Source organism: Bos indicus, chromosome X, assembly GCF_029378745.1.
Source record: "Bos indicus isolate NIAB-ARS_2022 breed Sahiwal x Tharparkar chromosome X, NIAB-ARS_B.indTharparkar_mat_pri_1.0, whole genome shotgun sequence".
Lineage (NCBI taxonomy): Eukaryota > Metazoa > Chordata > Mammalia > Artiodactyla > Bovidae > Bos > Bos indicus.
The window spans coordinates 8,954,111-8,977,953 of NC_091789.1; the positions used below are offsets into that span (position 1 = coordinate 8,954,111).

At 38.3% G+C, this 23,843-nt stretch overlaps 1 protein-coding gene across 5 annotated transcripts in view; it reads right to left on the bottom strand.

Annotated features, from left to right (window-relative positions):
* The window catches only part of TENM1 (teneurin transmembrane protein 1), a 909,292-nt gene that overhangs the window by 269,879 nt on the left and 615,570 nt on the right, over nt 1-23,843 (bottom strand). For all 5 annotated transcript variants that reach the window (XM_070784169.1, XM_070784168.1, XM_070784167.1 and 2 more), the window contains 5 exons: nt 19,963-20,162; nt 18,628-18,838; nt 12,539-12,640; nt 10,928-11,122; nt 7,070-7,270 (listed from right to left, as the gene is read on the bottom strand). In XM_070784169.1, the coding sequence (XP_070640270.1) occupies nt 7,070-7,270; nt 10,928-11,122; nt 12,539-12,640; nt 18,628-18,838; nt 19,963-20,162 (909 nt within the window). The remainder of the gene's footprint in view (nt 1-7,069; nt 7,271-10,927; nt 11,123-12,538; nt 12,641-18,627; nt 18,839-19,962; nt 20,163-23,843) is intronic.

Genomic DNA, 23,843 nt, shown 5'->3' on the forward strand with positions numbered 1-23,843 from the left:
ATTTGAAGAAATTGCCAATAAAATAACAGAGAAACAAAGAAATGGAAAATTGGAAAAAGCATAAAAGACATAGAGGCCAGAGTGGGAGAGTCTAATGGAAATTCCAAAAGGAAGTAGCAGAGAAAGTGTGAAAATCAAAATTCATTGAGATAGTGACTAAATATTTTCTATGATTTATGGAAGACATGGGTTCTTATATTCAAGAGGCTCAGCAAGTCACAAGCAGGATAAAAACAAGATTAATCCACACTGATCTTTAGGATAAGACATTGGGTTGTGAATTCTATTGCCAACTTCAATGCTGAAGCACACACAATAAAGTAACTTTCCCCATGTCTCACAGCAGATTAGTTCCTTCAGCTATAAAATGAGGAAACATTATTAACCCTGCTTACACCTTAACGATGTTATGAGAATAAGAGAAACTTGTTTGCTAGGTTACTGGGAATGTGGAAGTATAAGTCAAGTTCTTACCAGGTGAAAATGTATGGTCCTTCTTTAATGAAGGACAAATCTCTGTCCTTTCCAACGACTCAGAAGAATGAAAGTGAAAGTCGCTCAGTCGTGTCCTACTCTTTGCCATCCCATGGACTATACAGCCCATGGAATTCTTCAGGCCAGAATACTGGAGTGGGTAGCCTTTCCCTTCTCCAGGGGATCTTCTCAACCCAGGGATCAAACCCAGGTCTCCCACATTGCAGGTGGATTCTTTACCAGTTGAGCCACAAGGGAAACCCAATAATACTGGAGTGGGTAGCCTATCCCTTTCCGATGACTCAGAAGAATACATGTAAAGCAAATCTCTGGAAAGGTTCTAGAGGTAGTTTTTATTATTAAAGCTCAATATGCAATCCACACTCTAATAATGTCCCTGGAGTATGGCCATAATAATGAATGAAGGGACTTCGCTGGCAGTCCAGTGGTTAAGAATCCCCTTTCCAATGCTGGGGATGTGGGTTTGATCCCTGGTGGGGGAACTGAGATTCCACTTGCTGTGGGGGTGGCTGGGTCCACACGCCACAACTACTGAGCCCAGCACACCCTAACTAGAGAGTCTGTGCACTGCAACGAAAGATCCCAAGTACCAACCCATGCAGCCAAAAATAAAAGTAAGTACATGATTGAAAATAAGGCTTTATTAAAAATAAATAATGAAATGAAGAAAATGGCTATGTCAGTATTTGGAGAAAAAATTAAAACCAATGGATAAATGCAGGGTGTTTTTATTACAGGAATGAAAGTATCTTTCAGTTTATGAGGGAGGGGGAGATATATGAGGGAGTATGAGAGTTTATATGTATGAGATGTATGAGAGTTTATGAGGGAGTGCTCTTTAATATCTCTAATAATTTGATTTTGTACAGGATTGGAACAACTTATTCTGATCCTTCTCCATGTCTTGGCCACTGATTTTGCACAACTGAATTATGGCTTCCTTCGAAGTCTCTCTCAACCATCTCTACTAGAGACCCTTTCTACCTTCCTGCCCCGCCCCTGCTCAGACCAACCCCCACCCCCCATGTCAGAGAAGCAGACAGCAGGTCAGACTGTGGAGGGGAGCACCCAGGTGGCCGCCTTTCCTGCAGGATCTCACCTCCAGGGCCAAACACATCTTTTAGATTACACCCTTTTCTGGGTCTATTTCATTTCATGCAGATGAACATGAATTGAGAAAAATGCCAAACAGAGAATGAACTTGGAATTCAGAAAAAGTTTGGGTGAATGAGAAATGCATTTAATGGTGCAGTACAAAATTTTCCTGGTTTCTTTTGATGTTCCTATTGGTCTTTCCAAATGCACTCCTTATTATTAACTGTACTTGAGCCATGTAAATAAGCATGGCTCCTCACACTCAGGTTTACTTAGTTACATTTTCTTACCTCACAGTTGCCACCTTATATATATGTCCCTGGTTTGAAAAACAATTTTAAAGCTTTAATGTCCTGGAACAGTCAGCGGAGTTAGCTCAGATTTACAGAGAGGGAGCTGCAAATTTATCTCATTGTTCAAACCTGTCAAATTGTCAAAAGTTTCACTGGATTTTTGCACTGCAGTCTGCTAATGATGGCAGAAAAGGTATGGTTTTTATCACCTCAGAACAAAATGTAAAAGATGTATTTTGAAAACATTTGATATTTGATGTGCTTTAAATCACATCATAAGATTTGATGGCTATTAAACGGACTCTCTTTGATAAAGATAAGGTATTTTTGAATCTTAGAATTTTGGGGGGTTGATTTCTATTTTCATTCAAGACAAAAAAACTTAGGGGGTGTCAAACCATCTCTGAGTAGGATGTATTGCTAGGAAATCATGATAATAGTATGATTTTTTTTCCATTTCATATCTGCCTCCCAAAAAATATTTTTGTGGATTCTTACATTCTTAGTCTGACTTGAATTCTATTAAGGATGCTTTTGGGGTTGTATTTCTAGTGCCACCAATGAACTGCACTGACAGATTCCGCAGGTCTACAGTTAATGTTTCTACCTCACTGTGGTGTTAATGGTGTAGCCACTATGTTTCAAGGAGGGGTTTATTTTATTAAATCAATCAAACCAGAGTCACCTTAAGGTTTACCCTTTATTTCTTCCAGAATAGAAAAAAAAAATGACTTTAAAATAAACTTGATCAGAGGTTGTCGTACTTTGCAAGTTAAAAATAATTAAGCCTACATAGGAATTAGTCATAAGCCTTTTTGTCCCTGTATTCTAAAAAGCAATATAAAACTTCCCATCATGTTTCAGTGACTGACTGTCTATATTTGAGCTTTTTAGTCCATGAAATTTGTTCATTATAATATATTAACATTGTTTGATAACCAGTAGAGACTTTTCTTTTGTGAAGTCAGCTACAGCTCTTAAGAAATTCAAGTGTGTATCCCAAACTGAATAGACAAGATTATCTGCAATCCTAGGTTCCTAATCTGGGTACACTGATTATCTCTTTTCTATTGAAGATACTTAATTTCAGTTACTTTATATATGAGTGGCTTTTTCTCTTCAGTGGCATGATGAAGGACTATATAGTTGTACCCGTAGCATGTACATTCTGTTTTGAACAAAGCTTCTTTATCAAATGGCATGTACAACCCTGCTGTTACTGTAATATCTATAGGAAAAATACAGTGTACACTAATCATTTCAAATGGCCTACTCAATACCTGGGAATTTCAGGAAAGTGATGCATTATATGTGATAGATATATAGAATCAGAGGAAAACTTTTTGATTATTGGCACTTTCAATAAAGGGGAAAATGAATAATGTTCTAAAAGCATATACTTGTATAATCAAGGAAAGTTTTTCTAGCAATTATAATTATATGAGCCTTTTACAACTTCCTCCTCTAATTACCTGTTTTATTAGTAGATGCATATCACCATCCATTAGGGAACACTTAAAAACATAACAAGACATTGTTATATACACACATGTTTATGTGTGTGTGTACATGTGTATCTCTACGAATAGAGGTAGATTCTCAAACAAAATGGTCTATATATCAAAGTGTGGATTTCATTATAACATAAACAAAGCTATTTGCAATTAATATTTTCTCACCATAAACAATATGGAGTTGAGAGTTTATGAACTGTATCCACAAACCATTGATAATCAGTGTCAACAGCTCAATATACAGGCTAAAGAACCATAGATCTCAGTATTGAAAAGGGCCTTAAGAGCCACTTGGCTAATCTTCTACTATTTCAAAAATGAGGCAGATGAGACTCAAAAAAGTTAAATGAGTTACTCAAAATCACTATGCTGTGAATACACACACAAGCACACATGAGCACAAGCACACACACACTGTCATCTCTCCAATGGACAAAATGGCCACATGTCATAGGATAGCCTGAAAATAAATATCCTTACAACAAAGCCTTATGGAATCTTCACCCAGAACTACAGATGATTCCTGTTATATAGCAACTGTGTACACACACACACACACACACACACACACACACACACAGCTTCCCAGGTGGCTCAGTGGTAAAGAATCTGCCTGCCAATGCAGAAAATGCAGGAGACTCAGGGGTTCGACCCTTGAGTTGGGAAGATTCCCTGGAGGAGGGCATGGCAACCCACTCCAGTATTCTTGCCTGAAAAATTTCATGGACAAAGAAGCCTGGCAGGCTATGGTCCATAGTTCAGGAATACTTCAGGACCTAATGTGCCATCTCTCTAGCTGATTAATCCAGTTCTAAGATCCAGGATAATGAGAGGGGATGATGGTAGAAAGGACAGAAACTGTCCTCTCTTTGTGGATGCTTATCTTCCACAAATTTCACAGTCTGCTATATGAGAATAACAATAGATAGAATGGCTCACAGGAAGTTTCATCAAGAAGAAAGGAGTACAAAGCTCTAAATTCTGCTTTTATGCTCCCCTCAGAGACTATGAGACCAGGAGAAGCCAGATTTTATGAAAGACATGTAGTAGATGTGTTTTACAATGCTGATCTTCAAAGCTGCAGCCGGTATCTTCAGTATAGGGCTAAATGTATTACTGAGATTTCATGGCAAGGAGCTCTATTTTAAGGGAGCATGATTTGACCTGCAGTATATCCAAATCTAAACTATGTTATAACAAGCTTCTGTTGTATTCCCCTTGAGGTGTTTTTTAAAGACTAATGAGTTAACCTTTGTGAAGTACCATGAGACCTCCAGGTGAAAGAACCCTATATCAAGTATCCATTCAGTGCCGCTAACAATACTCAGTGTACCTAGAAAACAGACTGAAAATAATCAGTAAACCATTCACTGCAGTCCCCTTGGTATCAGAGCAACACTGTTAACATGCTAACAGCTAAGCTTCATGCGCTTAGAGGAAGAGAATGATCAATGGCAAAGAGCATATCCACCTTTGAAATGACATGATCCATTATAAGAATCAGATGTTAAATTGCTTCCTGTACTGAGCATACTCAATTAAAAGTCTGCACAGTGAGATCATCTCGATGGTTAAATATGCTCTGTGGGAACAACCTTTATGGAGCTTAAAAATCACAGAAGGACTATTCCTACCATGACACCGGAGATTCAGGAGGCATTTCCTGTCCCTATTTTTCAAGTTGGTAGTTTTATTAGGAAGGCTTTTGCCTGAGAGACTGCAGAGTTTGGGGTTATACCTATTCATCCTTTTGCTTCTCTGACCAAGAGGTGCTTCTAGTGTTCTTTTTCTATTGCATCCAGAATGGATGGATGTGGCTTTAGTCCACTTTTGAAAGTGAAAGTGGAAATTGCTCCGTTGTGTCTGACTTTTTACAATTCCATGGACTAATTCTCCAGTCCAGAATACTGCAGTGGGTAGCCTTTCCCTTCTCCAGGGGATCTTCCCAACCCAGGGATCGAACCTGGGTCTCCTGCATTGCAAGCGGATTCTTTACCAATTGAGCTATCAGGGAAGCCCCCATTCTAATTTAGTCTACCTTGAATCCATGTTATATCTGGACAAGAATGCAGGTGATATTTGATGCCCTTCATCTCCTCGAATGTTCCCTTTTCCATAAGCTCATCTATTCACCTGAGTCCCTGCTCCTTGTCTAACTCTTCCTTTGGTGGGGGTGAGGGGCTGAAAAGAAATGCTAGATGTGGGATGAAATCAACAGTCCTGCAAACAACTTTCAGGTTTGCAATTAGCCAGCTCTATGACCTTGGAAAAATAATTTAACCTCACTAGCTCTCACTTTTCCTCTTGTTTCAAAGACTTATATAGCTCTTATTCATTGTTGACTTTATCTCCTCCAGCCAGACTCCAAGTTCCAGTAGTGCAGGAATCATGTATTCCTCACTGATGTATCCCGAGAGTTAGCACATGGGCCACGGTAAGTGCTCAAGGAAAATCTGTTCACAGAATATTTTAGGCGGACTTCTCTGGTGGTCCAGTGGCTAAGACTTCGTGTTCCCAATGCAGGAGGCTCGAGTTCGATTCCTGGTCAGGGAACTAGATTTCACAGGCTGCAACTAAGACTTGTTACCAGTCACCCATCTCCCAAGGTAGAAATCATAGTTAGTGATAATTCCTGCCTCCAGCAGCACTTATATAGTAACCATGTCCTGTTTCCTAACCTCGACCTAAAACACAATCTTTTATAAACTGCGCAGTAGCTTCTTACTGTGTCAAGAAGAAATGCAAGTTCCTTAGCATGGCGTGCAAACAAAACTCCCTACGTTCTCATCCCTGCCCATCTCTCCAATTATATCTTCTGGATTCCTAGGTGCAGCCATACCCAATGACTAGCAATTCGTCAAATGGAATATTTGGTTTCACATTTCTTAGTTTAAATTATTCCTTCTGCCTGGGATATTCTTGGCTCTCAAATCCACCTGATAAACATATAATTATCTTTTTAGTGTTCATTCAAGTGTTAAGATGTTTCCAAAGTCAGAAAAGGGAACCCTCCTACACTGTTGGGGGGAATGTAAATTGGCGCAGCCATTATGGAAAACAGTATGAAGAGTCTTTAAAACACTAAAAATAGAGTTGCCATATGATCCAGCAATCCCACTCCTAGGCATATATCCAGAGAAAACTCTAACTTGAAAAGATACATGAACCCCAATGTTCATTGCAGCACTGTTTACAATAGTCAAGATATGGAGGCAACCTAGATGTTCATGGACAGAAGAATGGATAAAGAAGATGTAGTACATATATACAATGGAATGCTACTCAGCCATAGAAAAGAATAAAATGATACCATTTGTAGCAACATGGATGGACCTGGGGATTGTCATCCTGAGTGAAGTAAGACATAGATTTGAAATAATCTATAGAGAATTGATCATAACAGACTTCAGAATGGATGGAATAACTACAGGAGAGTGCAAAATGAAGACAGAGGTTCAACTACGGAACTATGACAATGAAAAATGTGATGAAAAGCCCAGTGGTGTGAAAGCCCAGTTGTATATGAAAACTCAGTAAAATACAAGCCTAGAAAACATGGGGAAGCCCCTTATGAAGGCATACAGATCTGACTTTAAGAAATATTACCTTAAGGAAAGACCAGTAAGAACTCAGGAGTGAGAGAAGGGGGTGAAGAATTAGACTCGGATGTACCTGTTGAGCAGTCAGCCCCTGTCCACTTGGGATCGCAGCTGCACGTGCCAGTTTCCAGCAGAAAAGTCCCGTGTCCTGAGCACTGCTCCTGACATATTGGAAGTGGCGTTTCACAGTTGACTCCTCCCCAACCAGTAGAACAGTGACATTCTCCTTTTACACAGATGCCATGGCCAGAACACATGGGGTCTAAGCAGTCCTCTGAAGGCCAGAAAAAAAAAAAAAAGGCGGGGGTGGGGGGAAAGGTTGAAAGTGAACAGGTGTGGCCAGGACACTGAGATACATTGATTTTCCGATATTACATTATTTATGCTATTTTCACTAGGCAATAAAATGACTTACGTAAATGCTGTGTTTGAACCAGAATATTATCAACACTTAAAAACGTGGTAGGCTACCATAAAGGTTGCAATCTAAATGTAGAAGAAGGAAACCACAGATACGTTCTATGAAATTAAGAGCAGCATGTAGCACTCCCACACAAGTGGGTGGGTGGACCAGAATGAGCCTTCAGTAGGGATTCCTCAGCTTTGCAAAAAAAAAAAAAAAATCAAGAATTTTTGGTAAGTCATTCTCTGTCTTCTGAAATTGGAATCATAGCTCCCAGAAATGGCTTTTATTTGATGTGTCTAGAGGAATTTTTATATATATTTAAGTTTGGATTATTTAAGGTATTGGCTGAGGTGACTGCTGTTTCATGGAATCATATAATATAACTAATTTCTTATAATCTCTCATTTATTCCTAAGAAGCACTGAAAATGCAACATTTTAAACACAATTTAAAAATTCTTTGCCTCCTGGATTCTCTTTCTACCAGGACACTGTGACATAGTTTTCAATGCTTTAGAATATCACAGACTCAATTATATTTGACTCTGATTCTGTGAAGTCTGGAAATTTTTGGACACATTCTAACAAATACTCTAAACTATTTCACAAGTAGATTTCTATGCTTGCCTTGGGGAAAATTATTTTGTGCTTTTAACTGAGTGACCACCCCACAGGTAACAGGCAAGTTGATGTCCAAATTCTGATCTTCCCATACAAATAAGATGAGACCAAAATAAGCTAACCATTATGAGGACGTACGCTTTGAATTACTTTTCTAGCAATGGAAACAGGCTGATACGATCTGCCATCATTTGCAAGACTGGCCTAGTTTTAGTGTGTAGCATGTGCCATGGAATGGGCTTCCCAGGTGGCTCAGTGATAAAGAATCTGCCTGCAATGCAGGAGATGTGGGTTCCATCCCTGGGTCAGGGAAGATCCCCTGGAGGAGAAAATGGCAACCCACTCCAATATTCTTGCCTGGAAAATCCCATGGACAGAGGAGCCTCAAGGGCTACAGTCCATAAGGCTGCAAAGAGCTGGACACAACTTAGTGACTAAACAGCAACAACAAATGTGACTTGGAATAGAGTTAAGTCTAACTAGGCATTTTATAATTAGTGTTATTGCCATTATAATTAGCCCATGATCTCAGGGTCATTAGCACAATGCTTTAATACCTGAGCTAATCAGCAAATAAACACCAGAAGGTACATCTAATTTGATCTATTCGTTATTTGGAGGGAGAGGAAAAGTGTGTGTGTGTGTGTGTGTGTGTGTGTGTGTGCGCGTGCGCTCAGTCACTTCAGTTGTGTCCGACTCTTTGCGACCCTATGGACTGTAGCCACTAGGCTCCCCTGTCCGTAGGGATTCTCCAGGTAAGAATACTGGAGTGGGTTGCCATGCCCTCCTCCAGGGAATCTTCCCAACCCAGGGATCAAACCCAAGTCTCTTATGTCTCCTGCACTGGCAGGCAGGTTCTTTAGTGTTCAATATTATTTCAAAAGGAGGTAATTTTGTTGCATCAAAATATAACAATTTTAATAAATAAAACAGTATTAACTTAATATAGGTTTATTCTTTTTTTTAGAAGACCACCTTCAATGAGTAGGTAAGTCATACTTAAGTCAGAGGCACAAAGTCATTTGGCTGCAGGGACCAGGTGGGTTGCATACATGAATGAGGTGGGCTGGATATAAGAAAGCAGGGTGTGCTGGGAATAAGTGTCCGGTTTAAAGGAAGCTGCTGCCTCTGTGTGTGTGTGTCTGTGTGTTGGTTGCTGAGTCATATCTGACTCTTTGTTACCCAATGGACTGTAGAGCCTGCCTGGTTCATCTGTCCATGGGATTCTCTAGGCAAGAATACTGGAGTGGGTTGCCATTTCCTCTTCCACAGGGGATCTTCCCGACCAAGGGATGGAACCCAGGTCTCCTGCATTGCAGGTGGATTCTTTATTGCCTGAGCTACTAGGGAAGCCCAAGTTGCTGTTAATTGGCTCCAATCATTGCTACCATGTAGGAGTGTGGGCTGAGGGTCACCAGATATTTTTGTTGCTCAAAAGAGGCCAGAAATAGAGATTTTTATATGATACTTCTCTATTTTAAATTTTGCAAAATACACCACATTAAACAACAATGAAAACACCACCACCACCACTTAGTGAAACGAAATCCACCCATGCGCCCATTCAGGCTGTGAGTTCCTGTTTGTGAAATCTGACTTAAAACATTTTTTATTATTAAAAAAAATTGTATTTGGAAAGTTTCTACCTTTAAACGTGGTACTCCTTGCTATCTTGGTTAGTCTATGAATTTTCTTTGTGGCCTAGAAGGCAAACTGTAGCCAAGTCCTTTTTCAACTATTTACAAAATTTAAATTAGGACGGTCTAACTTAGGTTAAACGTTTTTTAGGGCAGATTGTAGATGTTGTAATAGACACCATTTTTTGGGGGGGTGAAAACATGTGTGTATCTATATAGCATCTGAATGTATAGCTTAAATATCATGATTGCTGATGGATCCCCATAAAAACAGCTTCTAAAAGTAAGTCAGGAACTTTACTGCCTGTCAAGTCCCAATGACATTCATATTGGAACAGATACAATCTTCACACCAAAATTCTACTATGGCTAATGGAAGGTGGAAAGCTAAACTCTTGTTTGCTCATGGAGCAGAATGAGATTAAACCCTTTAAAATGCTGTGTAATAGTCTTAATGAGCCATCTTTAAAAAGCAATTATAGTGCATTTTCAGCAATCTATTTCCTGAACAACAGTTGTGATGAGACCATCTCCCATGGTAATGGTTTAATATTATTTCTGAAATCAGTCTTATTTGAGGAATGTGGCATGAAAAAGGTCTGATTACTAGCAAACTTATTTTCCAATGTGTCTTCTTTAAATGATAAAACTACTGCTGTTTCAAAGTATGTTTTTTAAATGATAAAATTATTGTGCATGTATGTGTAATGCTCCTTTGGGGTGAATTTTAATATAAAGGCATTGTCTTGAAACTCATTAGTGGTAAGCCTACTTCCTTAGGCAGGGAGGTCAAGTTTCAGCATGAGGTATATAAAAATAAATAATATAAAGCAATAATAATAATGGTAATTACAAATCACTCCCAAAGAAAACGTTTATGAAATGGTTCCAAATGTGCACAATAATATTATTTTTATTATGTGCTTTAGAGAAAGATGTAGCCTAGTGCACTCTATAATAATGAAAGCATATAAATTAACACCTAAAATAATCATGATGGAAATTTTCATCATAAAACAGTGTTAAAATGAGGGGGGCGTATGGCATTTTCCACTACTGCTCTGTAAGGGTCAGAGGTATGGCCTCATGTTATTATTAGAGGCTGTCAGAAGAGACATGAACTCCCATTGCTCCATGTACTAAGTAGACATGTTGTGCATTTATGGTTTGCAAAGACCACTTATGTCTCTTCTAGAAACACAGAATGACACCTTGGACCATTCAGTGAGCGAAAAGCCTGAAGCAATATATTAACACAGGGCTCTGACCTTCCTCGCATATTTCTCCTTTGTATCCTGGCACACAGATGCAAACTCCCATGATGCAGGTGCCGTGGCCAAAGCACGTTGGATCAATGCATTGCTCTTCTGGAACGTCGCACTCTGGCCCCTTCCAGCCATTTCGGCAGACACAGTGTCCTTTTTCATATTCTCCATTCCCACCACACAGCACAGGGCACGAATCTGAAGGTTGGCAAATGAACTTGTAATGTTCTCATAATGCTTGTAAAATCTCCAAAGAGTAATTCTCTATCGATTCTCATATAATATTTCTGGCAAAAAAATTGTACTATTTCTGGCTTAGCCTTTATTAAATCGGCACATGTTCATGATTACAAACAGAATTTTCCTCTTATGGGATTGGGGGAAAGATAAATTATAAAAACACCCTGAGTGAAGAAATTATTTCAAGCACTTGCTTTTGATACTCTTAAACAACTATCATCATCACCATCATCATTATTATAAGTTAGGATTTTTCTCTCTTTTGGGGTTTCTTCCTCAGGCAGATAAAATTCATAGAACTAGGAGGAAGGTATTCCTATTATAGAGTGTTATCTTTCAAAAGTTGGGCATTTAGAGATTGGTACTGGACAGATGTCTGTGCCTATTCCAGCTGTGCAGACCTTCATTGGAACATTCACTCTGCTCTGTTATTCTTTGTCTTCTTATTAAAAAAAATATGGACCTCCCTGAGGGCAGGGCCTATATCTCGTCTTATTCATTTTTTTCCATACCAGCCATAACCTCTGCTTCTACCCCCTACCCTCCTTAAGATCTATTGGAGAACTGGGAATCTAGCAAGTGCTATTGAATTCTCTGCTGAATAGAATTTAATCTAAAGAAACTGAGTGGCTGAGAAACCTGAGATGAAAGCATTAGCAGACTGAGAACTTTAAGAACACATTGTGAACAAGCAGAAAGCATCTCTAAAGTATTGATAATAACTGTAAGCCTGTGGGGAAAACCCAGCATGATTTACCCACAGCTTTTCAAGAATTAAACTATGGGCAAGTCTGGTTTAGTAAAGTTTGAAACTTTAACTTCTGCCTTCCCAGTCTTTGCTTTATAAGCTACTCAGCTAGCTGGTGACTGTCCACCTCTTCCACTTTACCCTAGTTTGTATAAGTGGTTACCCAAAGTTCCTCCATTATAAATGAGTTTATGAAGGGAATAGAAGTACTGAGTTGGCCAAAAGGTTTGCTTGAGCTTTTCCGTAAGATGCTATGGAAAAACCTGAATTAACTTTTTGGCCAATCCAATATCATGGAGTAGTTGGTTTCAGAGGATCCAGGTATCTCAGTGGTTAGATAACCTTAGTTAAGTGATTTGACTTCTCTGATGTTATTTCTTTGCCCATTAAGCCAGGATAATAGATCTATAGCATAGGATTATTATACAATATATGAATTAAAAGTACCACAAAGTGTTTAGAATGGTGCCTGGCAGAGCAAGTGCTCAACTTCCGGTAGAGACCATCTCGGATGTTGCTACTGCTACTCTCACTCCTATCCCTCCTCCTTTTCCTATTGTTACTAATTCTAAGTTCTCAAATGACATCAAGTTCCCTAACCAATCGGTATAACAGGGCAACCTTACCTCTAGCGCAGTCAGGTCCAAGGAATCCTGGGAAGCAGTGACAATGGCCAGAGATACATTCTCCATTTCCATTGCAATTTGTCGAACAGTCATCCATTATTTCTATTAATAGAGAGAAAAAGAAGAAAAAAAAAAAAAGAACAAAGCTATAGGCTGTACAGTCTTTATTTTTTACTAAATTGCGAAAACCCTGGGCCTATAACAATCTTTGCCCTCTGCTATCTACAAAGCACTTACTGTCTAAAGTCAGATGCCAAAGATTTCTGTAAGAGGTCACAGTACCAAATTATTTAAAGCACCCTGGATTTGCTGAATTGGCTATTCAAGAGTGGTATTAAAAACCAACCTCACCTCTAAAATGCATCAAGGGTCTAGATGAGCTGAATTCTTAAAAGACATTCATGATAAAACTAAAAATGTACTAGGATTATAGGTCATTTCTCAAAAGCAAAAAGGGCTTTAAAATATAACCCAGAAAATGAAGTCTATTGTTTATTTTTTAAATTTAGGTGGTAGCAAAGAAAAATGTCTTCTCTAGCACCTTAAAATGTTTAATCTACTATCTTGACAGCTTAAATATGATAATCAGTATTTTATTTTCACTAATAAGTGACAATGGAAAGCTTTTAAAGTAAGTGTTCATATTAAACTCACCACCATGAAAAGCATTAGAACCTAAGCATTTTGTTGAGAAATGCTTTCTTGGCTGTAAATGCCTATCAGTTCTTTGCCACTAATTTCCCTTCAATCTATTCTTAGAGAAGAATAGGTTTCAGGGGGAATTGAGAAGGCTTTGAAGGTGCCCGTACATAGTTCTGGTAACATAGTATCTTCAATACAACAGAACTTTGACCAATCTTGTGCTAAGTAACTTAATTGAAGAGTTATAAAGTTTTATGAAAATCAATCTCTGACGATGATATTGAAAACTGTTTTTAGTTTAAAATTTTATTTGAGTGTAACAGCATCAAATTCCAAGTCCACGGCCTATTATGATTATGTATACTTTACTCCTGCAGTTTAAAAAAATTCCACCTTTTCATGACTTTTTTCCATATGTTTTCTATAACTTAGCACTCCTGGATTCTGACTTTTATGTTCTGGCCCATTACACTCATACTTCTCGTAGGTACCAGTTTTTTCTTTTCAATCCAAATCATCTACTTCATCTAGTTATACTTGGATAAGCTATTTCCAATCAGAAGGAAATATTCTAGTTAAATAGTCTTGGTGTCTTCCACTGAACTCTGAGAATTTACAATTAGAGTTGAGAAATAGCAGTTCTTCAATTGTGGCCTTTTGACCACCTACATCAGGAGGATCACCTGAAGTACTTAAAATGCAGATACCCGAGCTTCACACCAGATTTATTGAATCTATCTCTGAGGATATTAGTCATGCTCGGTTGCTCAGTGGTGTCCAACTCTGCAGCCCCAACAACTGTAGCCCGCCAGGCTCCTCTGCTCATGAAATTTTCCAGGCAAGAACACTAGAGTGGGTTGCCATTTTTTACTCCAGGGGATCTTCCTGACCCAGGGATCGAAAGTGCATCTCTTGTGTCTCCTGCATTGGCAGGAGGATTCTTTACCTCTAGCACCACTTGGGAAGCCCCCATCTCTGAGGATGCAGCCCAGTAATCTACATTCTAACAAATACCTCAAGTGACCCTGCAGGTGAAGACTGAATTAAAGAATTGAGAACCAGTGCTTCAAAGAGCAAACTTCCATGGTTAGAGGAATTCTAATCTAGACTTGGAATTCTGCCTTGGGCAGAAGAAAAGCAAGAGGAAAAACGTGGCATCTAGTCCATTTAGGGGATCCTTAGGAAGCTGAGAATGAATCCAGTGGCCATGTGGATGGCTATCCTATCTACAGTGGAGATCATTCTTGTGACATCCATATGAACACATCAGATTCCTTTTTGCAAGTTTACAATGGTCTGTTCTCTGATTTCTGTGCTAGAAAACTGAAGTGGATAAGAACTGACACATGGCATTTGCTGAAAACTGGGCTGGCAGGAATGTAACATTTGACAATGAGCTAACCACTTTTTAACTCATTAAAACATTAGTAATTTTCAGAAAATCATTCCTTTATTTAAAAGATCATTACAAAAAGGCACAAAGAGTCTAATTTCTTTTCATTCAGAGATGGAACAATTATTATCTCTTTTCTTGTTTTGCTTTGTTATACCAAAAAGAAGTGGCCATTCTTAAATCTACATTTGGATTTTCCCTGCCCTGCATGGTTAATAGGAGGCTATAGAGGAAAATTTCAAAGGTAAATATACTTGAATTTAATTTCATACCAGGTCCTATTGACAGCTTCATGGAAGCAGCCTTGTGGGAATGTAGCTACTGGAGAGAGAAAATGTTTAATAAAATTTGCTATCAAAATAAATAAAAATCCCTCTGTCTTATTGACTATCTAAGAATTGTCCTGAGGCCCATAATGCTGCACAGAGCTTAACACCTGCAATGCAAATGAGAAGAGAAGGCAATGGAGGAGGTTTTGGAAGCTGCCACCTCCACTGGTATCAAAGAGACATTGGGATAGCCTGGGGACTCCAGAAGAGGATGGCTACAGCAGAAACACATAAATAGATAGTGATAAAAAAGAATGTGCTTTTCTATTTATAATGGCCTCCAGGAAGTTTGTCTTCCATCTTTTAAATCTTACTCCAGAATCACTTCCTAGACACCAGTTCATTAGCGTTGAGAATTATTTTAAAGTTCTATGATTAAAACCCTGTTCTTATGCTAGAGCTTTTGGATCTGCATCTGCGCTGATGATGGGTTTTGCTTCTGGCAGATTTTCTCATGGGAGAAACCAAACCTAATGAGTAATCCTATGGAATGAGCATATTCTAAAGAGCAGGGGTTTGGAATCAGAGATATTGAGTGTCTCCCATATCAATTTTGCCACTTGCTGGCTGTGAGACTTCTTTATTCATCCCAAGTCTCTGATTTCTTATTTGTAATATAAGTACCACTATACCTATGCTGGAGAAGGCAATGGCAACCCACTCCAGTACTCTCGCCTGGAGAATCCCAGGAATGGGGAAGCCTGGTGGGCTGCCGTCTATGGGGTTGCAGAGTCAGACGCGACTGAAGCAACTTAGCAGCAGCAGCAGCATACCTATGCTAGGCTTGTGATGAGAATCAAACAAGATAACTGAATGTAGAGTGCTTGGGGCAGAATGGCACTCCATTAATGGTATACATTATGTTATTGAGCTGGTTGGTGAAGACTTTGGCTTATTCATAACTTTGTCTATGAAACTAGAAAATAACATATAGTAATACAGGCTAGTTGCTCCCCTATATTAGTCACTTAATACATGGTTATCATGCTGTTTTGATCCCTATGAGCAGACCAAATATGCTGCTAAGTCGCTTCAGTCGTGCCCGACTCTGTGCGACCCCATAGACAGCAGCCCACCAGGCTCCCCCATCCCTGGGATTCTCCAGTCAAGAACACTGGAGTGGGTTGCCATTTCCTTCTCCAATGCATGAAAGTGAAAAGTGAAAGTGAAGTCGCTCAGTCGGGTCCAACTCTTAGCGACCCCATGGACTGCAGCCCACCAGGCTCCTCCCTCCATGGGATTTTCCAGGCAAGAGTACTGGAGTGGGGTGCCATTGCCTTCTCCAGACCAAATATAGTTAAGATCAATCCAACTGATTATAATATTACCACATAATAGACAAAGGAGCAAATATATTATCCTCTTTTAATGATTACAAAAAACATAAAAATAATGGGGAGAATTTAGAGTAAATAATTTATATACCTTTGACATTTTGGCAAATTTACTTGAATTCTCTTTAAGTGAAATTGTAGGAGAAATAAGAAACAGACTTGTGTAAGGAAGAAGCAAATATGTTGTTGCATGTGAAACTAAGAGCTTAATCTCTGGATAATAGGAAATTATATCTCAAAGGTTAGGTTCTTTGGGAAAGGAATTAAGGGACATGAAAAAAACTCCAAGCGTGTTTCTGGGTCTATTGATTTTTGAAAGGTTAATAGCTTGGTTAGTGTTTTAACTTGAACTTAGGGGTAAGGATAACAGGAAGAGAGAAAATCCTCTTCACAAATATTTTAAGTCTTCTAATTGCTCTGATTTCTTAGGAGAAACTCAATCTCTCATATTTGATTAGTTTGCATTATCAAAACTGAGTCTTGGTGGACAAATATCATGAAAGATGCAATTGTTGAATTTGCCCCCACTGAATCTCTGAGAAGCAAAACAGTGTCATGACTTAAAATGTATATATATATATATATTTCTAATTTAACAAACATTTTGTCTTTTGAAGATGTAAGATCAGTAGAGCTTTTCTCTAAGTGAAAAAATCATTGGTGCATTTTTATTGCCTTTTTGATTACTTTAGAGGCAAGTTTTTGATAATCTGTGGCTAGAATACCATTTTATACTGACAAAAGGTCTTCAGCATCAAGTAAAAATAGAATATAATTGTTATAAAGAATATAATTGTTATAAAGAGCACATGGCATATCTATTAACAATCAACACGATATCCTAAACATATGGTAGAACAGGTTAACTAAAGGATAAAGTGGTGAGAGTTGTATAGAAAACTGACAGCTGTAAAATATTTTCCCTTCTTTTAAAAGACATGTGTTTCAGAAAATTCACACAGTAAAATACTGTGTCTATGAGTTGTATACTCTTAGGGCTCTAAATTTGCTAAAGAGCTCAGCTTTATTCATATAAAGGGTTATATAAAGGGGAATGACTTCACCCCCCAAAATGACAAGAGTGAGCTGTCTCTGATTAACTAGGGTGAAAATGAGTAAGAGTGTGTGTAGACATTGTACTGAAAAGAATATTCTTTAATAGGCTCTGAGCGCAGTGAACAAGTCATTGTGATGATTTTTAAACTAAACACTGCCTTATGATCCAGCAATCCCACTGCTGGGCATACACACTGAGGAAACCAGAAGGGAAAGAGACACGTGTACCCCAATGTTCATCACAGCACTGTTTATCATAGCCAGGACATGGAAGCAACCTAGATGTCCATCAGCAGATGAATGGATAAGAAAGCTGTGGTATATATACACAATGGAGTATTACTCAGCCATTAAAAAGAATACATTTGAATCAGTTCTAATGAGGTGGATGAAACTGGAGCCTATTATACACAGTGAAGTAAGCCAGAAGGAAAAACACCATTACAGTATACTAACGCATATATATGGAATTTAGAAAGATGGTAACAATAACCCTTTGTATGAGACAGCAAAAGAGACACTGATGTATAGAACAGTCTTATGGACTCTGTGGGAGAGGGAGAGGGTGGGAAGATTTGGGAGAATGGCATTGAAACATGTAAAATATCATGTATGAAACGAGATGCCAGTCCAGGTTCAATGCACGATACTGGATGCATGGGGCTAGAGCACTGGGACGACCCAGAGGGATGGTATGGGGAGGGAGGAGGGAGGAGGGTTCAGGATGGGGAACACATGTATACCTGTGGTGGATTCATTTTGATATTTGGCAAAACTAATACAATTATGTAAAGTTAAAAAAAAGAAAAAAAAAAAAAGAACTCTGAATGACCCAAGTTATTATCCTTAAGACTCTTCTCTATGCTTAGGTTATATTTTGCAATCTTAATGTTTCCAGAATCAGTTGTTCTAAAGAAGAACTCGGTTGATGCTAGGTTTTCCATTTCAAAAAGGTATTTATTTGCCTTTTCTTTTTTAATAGAACTTGAATTAACAGGGCTTCTCTTGCTTATTTCCCTTCTTCGTGAAGGTTTTCATCTATGTAGTCTCAGTAATAGTGTTATCCAGGGTATTATTCCTGTTGAAAACATATAAAAAGGAGCATGGCAGGTATCCTAAAATAGCCGCAAATAATGGAGCATTTTAAAAATCTTAATCTGCATTTAAACAACAGTACTGACAACAGCAATGTAAACCCGTCTCATTGTGATGTATCCTGAGTAATGACTTTAAGACAGAATGAGCAATAAGCTTCAATAACATCTGTATCTCTTTCATCACTGTGTCTTTCTGGGGCTATGCTGTCGATTCAAAATCATAGCCAAGGCAGCTTACCAATTGCTGTAGTTAACACAAATACTTGTTCCATCTTTTTTCCATCATTGTAAAATGCCAGATACCAAGGCCCTTGGTCCATATATTCTATGAAACCTGTTTCCTGCAGTGAGGTTAAGATTAGGTTCCGAGGAGAATGCTGGGTATCATCAGAGCTCCTGGAGTCCTGTTTGACCAGTTGTTTTCCATCCATTAGCTTTACAAAATCAAACTGGAACAAATGCAAACACAGATATGAGCCACGACTTTTACCTCTAGACTGATAAACATCTCTCACATCACTTATACTTCATGCTTCTTTGCCCTGGAAGTGGGCAGAGTGGGAAAAGAGGCAATTCATTCTTAAGTACATCTAAACCCCAAAGCATATTATTAATTCTGAAAACAAAATAACCCTCCATGATATTTATAAATGTTACCAACCCTTCAGTTTTGGAGTATTAAAAATAATTAAGCAAGATATAGAAGAATTATTTGGTATTATGCAAGAGAATCTTGATATTTTACAAAAAAGTATCTGATAGAAGATACTTGAAAATAGACATTCCCCTTGAAATGTTACCATGATCGTCATTACAAATTAAAAAGTTTTCTAGTTTTTAAAACTAATAAATGAATAGTCAAAACATTCAACATAATGTACTACTTTTGTGGTAACACAATGAAATATTCAAAGACCCTGTCCTCTTTTCTTTTGTCCCTAATTGGACAAGAACATGGCACATGTATCCCAAGCCCCAAATGGTTACCATTCCTTATTCTACCTAGATGGAACAGGGCCTCAAATGGGTTTGTGTAGGAAGAGATAAGAGAAAGAAATTAAGGGAAAGGAAGTGGCAAAGGTTTCTAGAAGGGTCTTGTAAACCATAGAGGTTTTACCTATTTAAGTTTTTCTTAACAATAATAAGGAGTATGTTTTACCTACAAGACAAAACACGCCTTTTTGACACATTTCCCTCTTGATTTGCATTCCTTTATTGGGACAACAGGTCAGGAATGTATGGAACCAGTGGAGGTGTGGGCACCAAGACTAAAAAAGAGGAGGGGGCTGGGAAGGCTCATGACCATCCTGTTCCAGGAAGCAGAACTTCAGTTGCAAGAATATTTTCTTAAACTTCCTTTTTTGAACCTGTTTTGCTAAATTCTAGTTGTTATTGCTCAATAGCATCTTTTTTTTTTTTTCATTCACTTGACTGTGATTATTCTGGATATTTGCTCATTACAAAATTGTCTGCCATCACCTTTGACTCCCACATACTTTGCAAGTCACAAACCCTGAACTATTCATCCCGCCACTCTCTGAAAGGGTCAAGAAATATCTACAATATCAAATACCTGAGTGTGTGTAGGTGGAATGTTTCTTCTGCCATAAATTCCCAGCAATGAGTCCTTGGCTAAAGAAATATTGAATTTCAGATATATAGGATGGTGGATAGTAATCTGAAAACGCCAGAATAAGCCAGGTGGAATGGTCTGCATGACCTGTGCACCAATGTCAACTTCTCCAGTGTCTATTGCCCGTCCCTTCTGAAACACTGGTTTTAAAAATAAAGAAAATTATTCATAATATTAGTCAGTTAATAAAACAATGGTTTTTAGATTTTCAAGAACATATATATCAAATCAGACTTACTCAGCTCTTCCTTCCTTTTCACCCCACCCATCTTGTAAAACCTTATCCAAATTAACTATCTCCAAGGAGTCTTTCCCAACCAACCACTGTATCAGTCTCTCCTTCCTCTTAAGTACTATTGCACTTATTTCCATCATTTGAGTCATTTGAACCATTATTTACTGAACTTTGTCTTGGTAGCTGTTGGAGATACCTACAGCTGTATAGGAGATACAGCTATAAGCGAAAGTTAGTCATGTCCGACTCTTCGTGACCCCATTGACTATACAGTCCATGGAATTCTGCAGCCCACAGTACTGGAGTGGGTAGCTATTCCCTTCTCCAGGGGATCTTCCCAACCCTGGAATTGAACTGGGGTCTCCTGCATTGCAGGTGGATTCTTTACCAGCTGAAGTACCAGGGGAACCCCAGGAGATATCTCCTTTACGATGCGCTTTCCTGGTGGCTCAGATGGTAAAGGAGATACAAAGATGAGTAAAATTAAGTTCTGGCTCTCAAGGAACTTTGAATATAAGAGAGAAAAATAGGGCAAATATGCAAATAGCCACATTGTAAAGGAAAATACTTGCATTGGGTATACAAAGGAAGGAAAGGTATTTGATCAGAGGATACTCATCATTCCTGGCTGTCTGAACCCCCTTTATATTCTTTTATTTTCTTCTTAGCACTTATCACCACTTAATATAACATGTCTTTTACTTATTTCCTGTTTATCACCTGTTTTCACCTGATAGAATATAAGGTCCATGAGGCTGTGGCTGTTTTGTTTATTGCTTTATCTCCAGTAACCAGAAGAATGTAGTTCTGTGATCAGTACATATTTATTCAATGAATAAACAAATGAGTGAATCAGAAAAGCATATTTATGGGAAGTGGTACTCAAGATGAGCCTTAAAGGATGGAAAGGATTTCAACAGAGTTGAAGAATTTTCTGTGGGAAGAATTTTCCATGTGAAAGGAACAGCTTGAACCAAAACAGAGAGAGACTCTATAAAGCTAAGGTGCAGGGTACGTGTATGTAGATAGAAGAAGCTGGAAGTAGGGTTAGAGGGAAAGGATGGAAGGCGAAGTGTATCTGATAAGGCATTAATATCCAAAATATATAAAGAACTTGTACAACTCAATAACAAAATGCAAATAATCCAGTTTTTAAAAATGGATAAAGGACTTGAGTATATATATTTTCCAAAGAAGACATATTAATAACCAATAGGTATATGAAAGATGTTTAACATCACTAATCACTGGGGAAATGCAAATCAAAATCACAATGAGATGTCACCTCACTCCTGTTAGGCTGGATAGTATCAAAAAGACAAGAGATAAATATTGGTTAGGATGTGGAGAAAAGAAAACCCTTGCGCACTGTTGGTGGTGAAGAAGGAATTCATAGGGCCTGGACTCCATCTTAGGCCTGTTCATGCTGATCATGCTCGGCCACCTTTCCAATGGACTCTGAACTCTGTGTTTAGTGCCTATGAAAACAACAACAGAAGGATAAGACCCCCTCCAGACAGGGGAACCTTGAAGATCATATCTAGGTTACTCTTTGCCTAAGAGAAAACATACACTAATCACCCCTTCCTCCAGACAGGCCATAAATTTTTCTGTATCTATCGGAGTGTAACCTCAGGTGTATTGATTATTGACTAATTGTTTGACTGTTTGAGCACATGAGTATGTGGCACGTGAATGATGGGGTTATTGGGATTGTATTTTCCTTGGTTCATATAAGTCTCAAGGAATTTGGAGTGGTGGGTTCAGACACATACACATGGGGTATAAAAGATTTTCACAAATGCTGGTCGGGGTTCTTGGCTAAGAGGCGACTCTGCCTTGGGCCCACTGGTGTAATAACTACACTCCACTATCTGCATTGTCCATCTGAGTGAGTTTGTTTCCCGGAACGCGTGGCTACATCAGTGGGAATGCAAAATAAAAGTGAAAGTGAAAGTTGCTTAGTCATGTCTGACTCTTTGTGACCCCATGGACTATACAGTCCATGGAATTCTCCAGGCCAGAATACTCGAGTAGGTAGCCTTTTCCTTCTCCAGGGGATCTTCCCAACCCAGATTTCAAACCCAGGTCTCCCTCATTGCAGGTGGATTCTTTACCAGCTAAGCCACAAAGGAAGCCAAAAATAGAACTACCATATGATACAGCATTGCTACTTCTGGGTATATATCCAAAGAAATCGAAATCAGGATCCCACATTCATTGCAGCATTATTCACAATAGCCAAGATATGGAAACAACCTGAATGTCCTTCAGTGGATAAATGGATAAAGATGAATCTGAAGGGCATTGTGCTTAGTGAAATAAGGCAGACAGACAAAAGTTGATTTCATACAAATAAGAATAGAATGCTGGTTGCCAGGGCTGGAGGGAGGGGGAAATGGGGTGATATAGGTCAAAGGAAACAAATTTTCACTTATAAAAAGTTTTGAGGCTCTAATATACAGCATAGTGAATATAGTTCATGATATGGTAATATATACTTGAAAATTGCTATGAGTAAATATTAAGCATTTTCAACCACACACACACACACACACACACACACACACACACACGAGCTGACATGTGTTAACGATGTGAGGTGATAAATGTTTTCATTATCTTGATCTTGGAAACCATTTTATAATATATATGTATATCAAGTCATCATGACGTATACTTTAAATATATATGACCATATTTGCCACAATTAGGTTAAAAAAATCACATATTATCTGGGAAGTGTAAAGCTGGATTATCCTAAGGAATGGTACAAATATCAATTAACTTCAGATTACTATAAATTCAAAAATCTTATTGTAATTTTGTATTTTATCTTTTGTAAATACTAAAAGATAAAAATTTATTTTTTGAACTAGCATAGAGAAAATAGTACTGAGATAAAAATAATTCATTCTAAATGAAGACAAGAAAGGGAATACAGACTAGATGGGTCAATTAGAAAGCATGAGGAAGATGGAAGATAAATTTCATATATCTATATCTTTACCATCTGAGCCACCGGGGAAGCCCCATATATCTGTGTGTGTGTGTGTGTGTGTGTGTGTGTGTGTGTGTGTGTTAGTTGCTCCCAGTCATGTCTGACTCTTTGCAACCCCATGGACTGTAGCTCGCCAGGCTCCTCTGTCTACGGGATTCTCCAGGCAAGAAAACTGGAGTGGGTTGTCATTTCCTTCTGCCATATACCTGTATTTATCATTAAAAATAAGGAGTCATGAACTAGACATTTGCGTTAAACAGTAAGAACGACCAATCTGAATGAAGAAGAAATATCTAATTATATGTTTCTTATAAAAAATATACCTAAACTATAAAGATTATTATTTATAATTATTTATATCAACAAAGCAAATTATATATTATTATATATACACAAATTATAATATATATTATATAAACAAATTATTATATAATAATTACTATAATAATTATTTATTATTTATAACAATGCCAAAGAGTGCTCAAACTGTCGCACAGTTGCACCCATCTCACATGCCGGCAAAGTAATGCTCAAAATTCTCCAAGCCAAGCTTCAACAGTACATGAACCATGAACCTCCAGATGT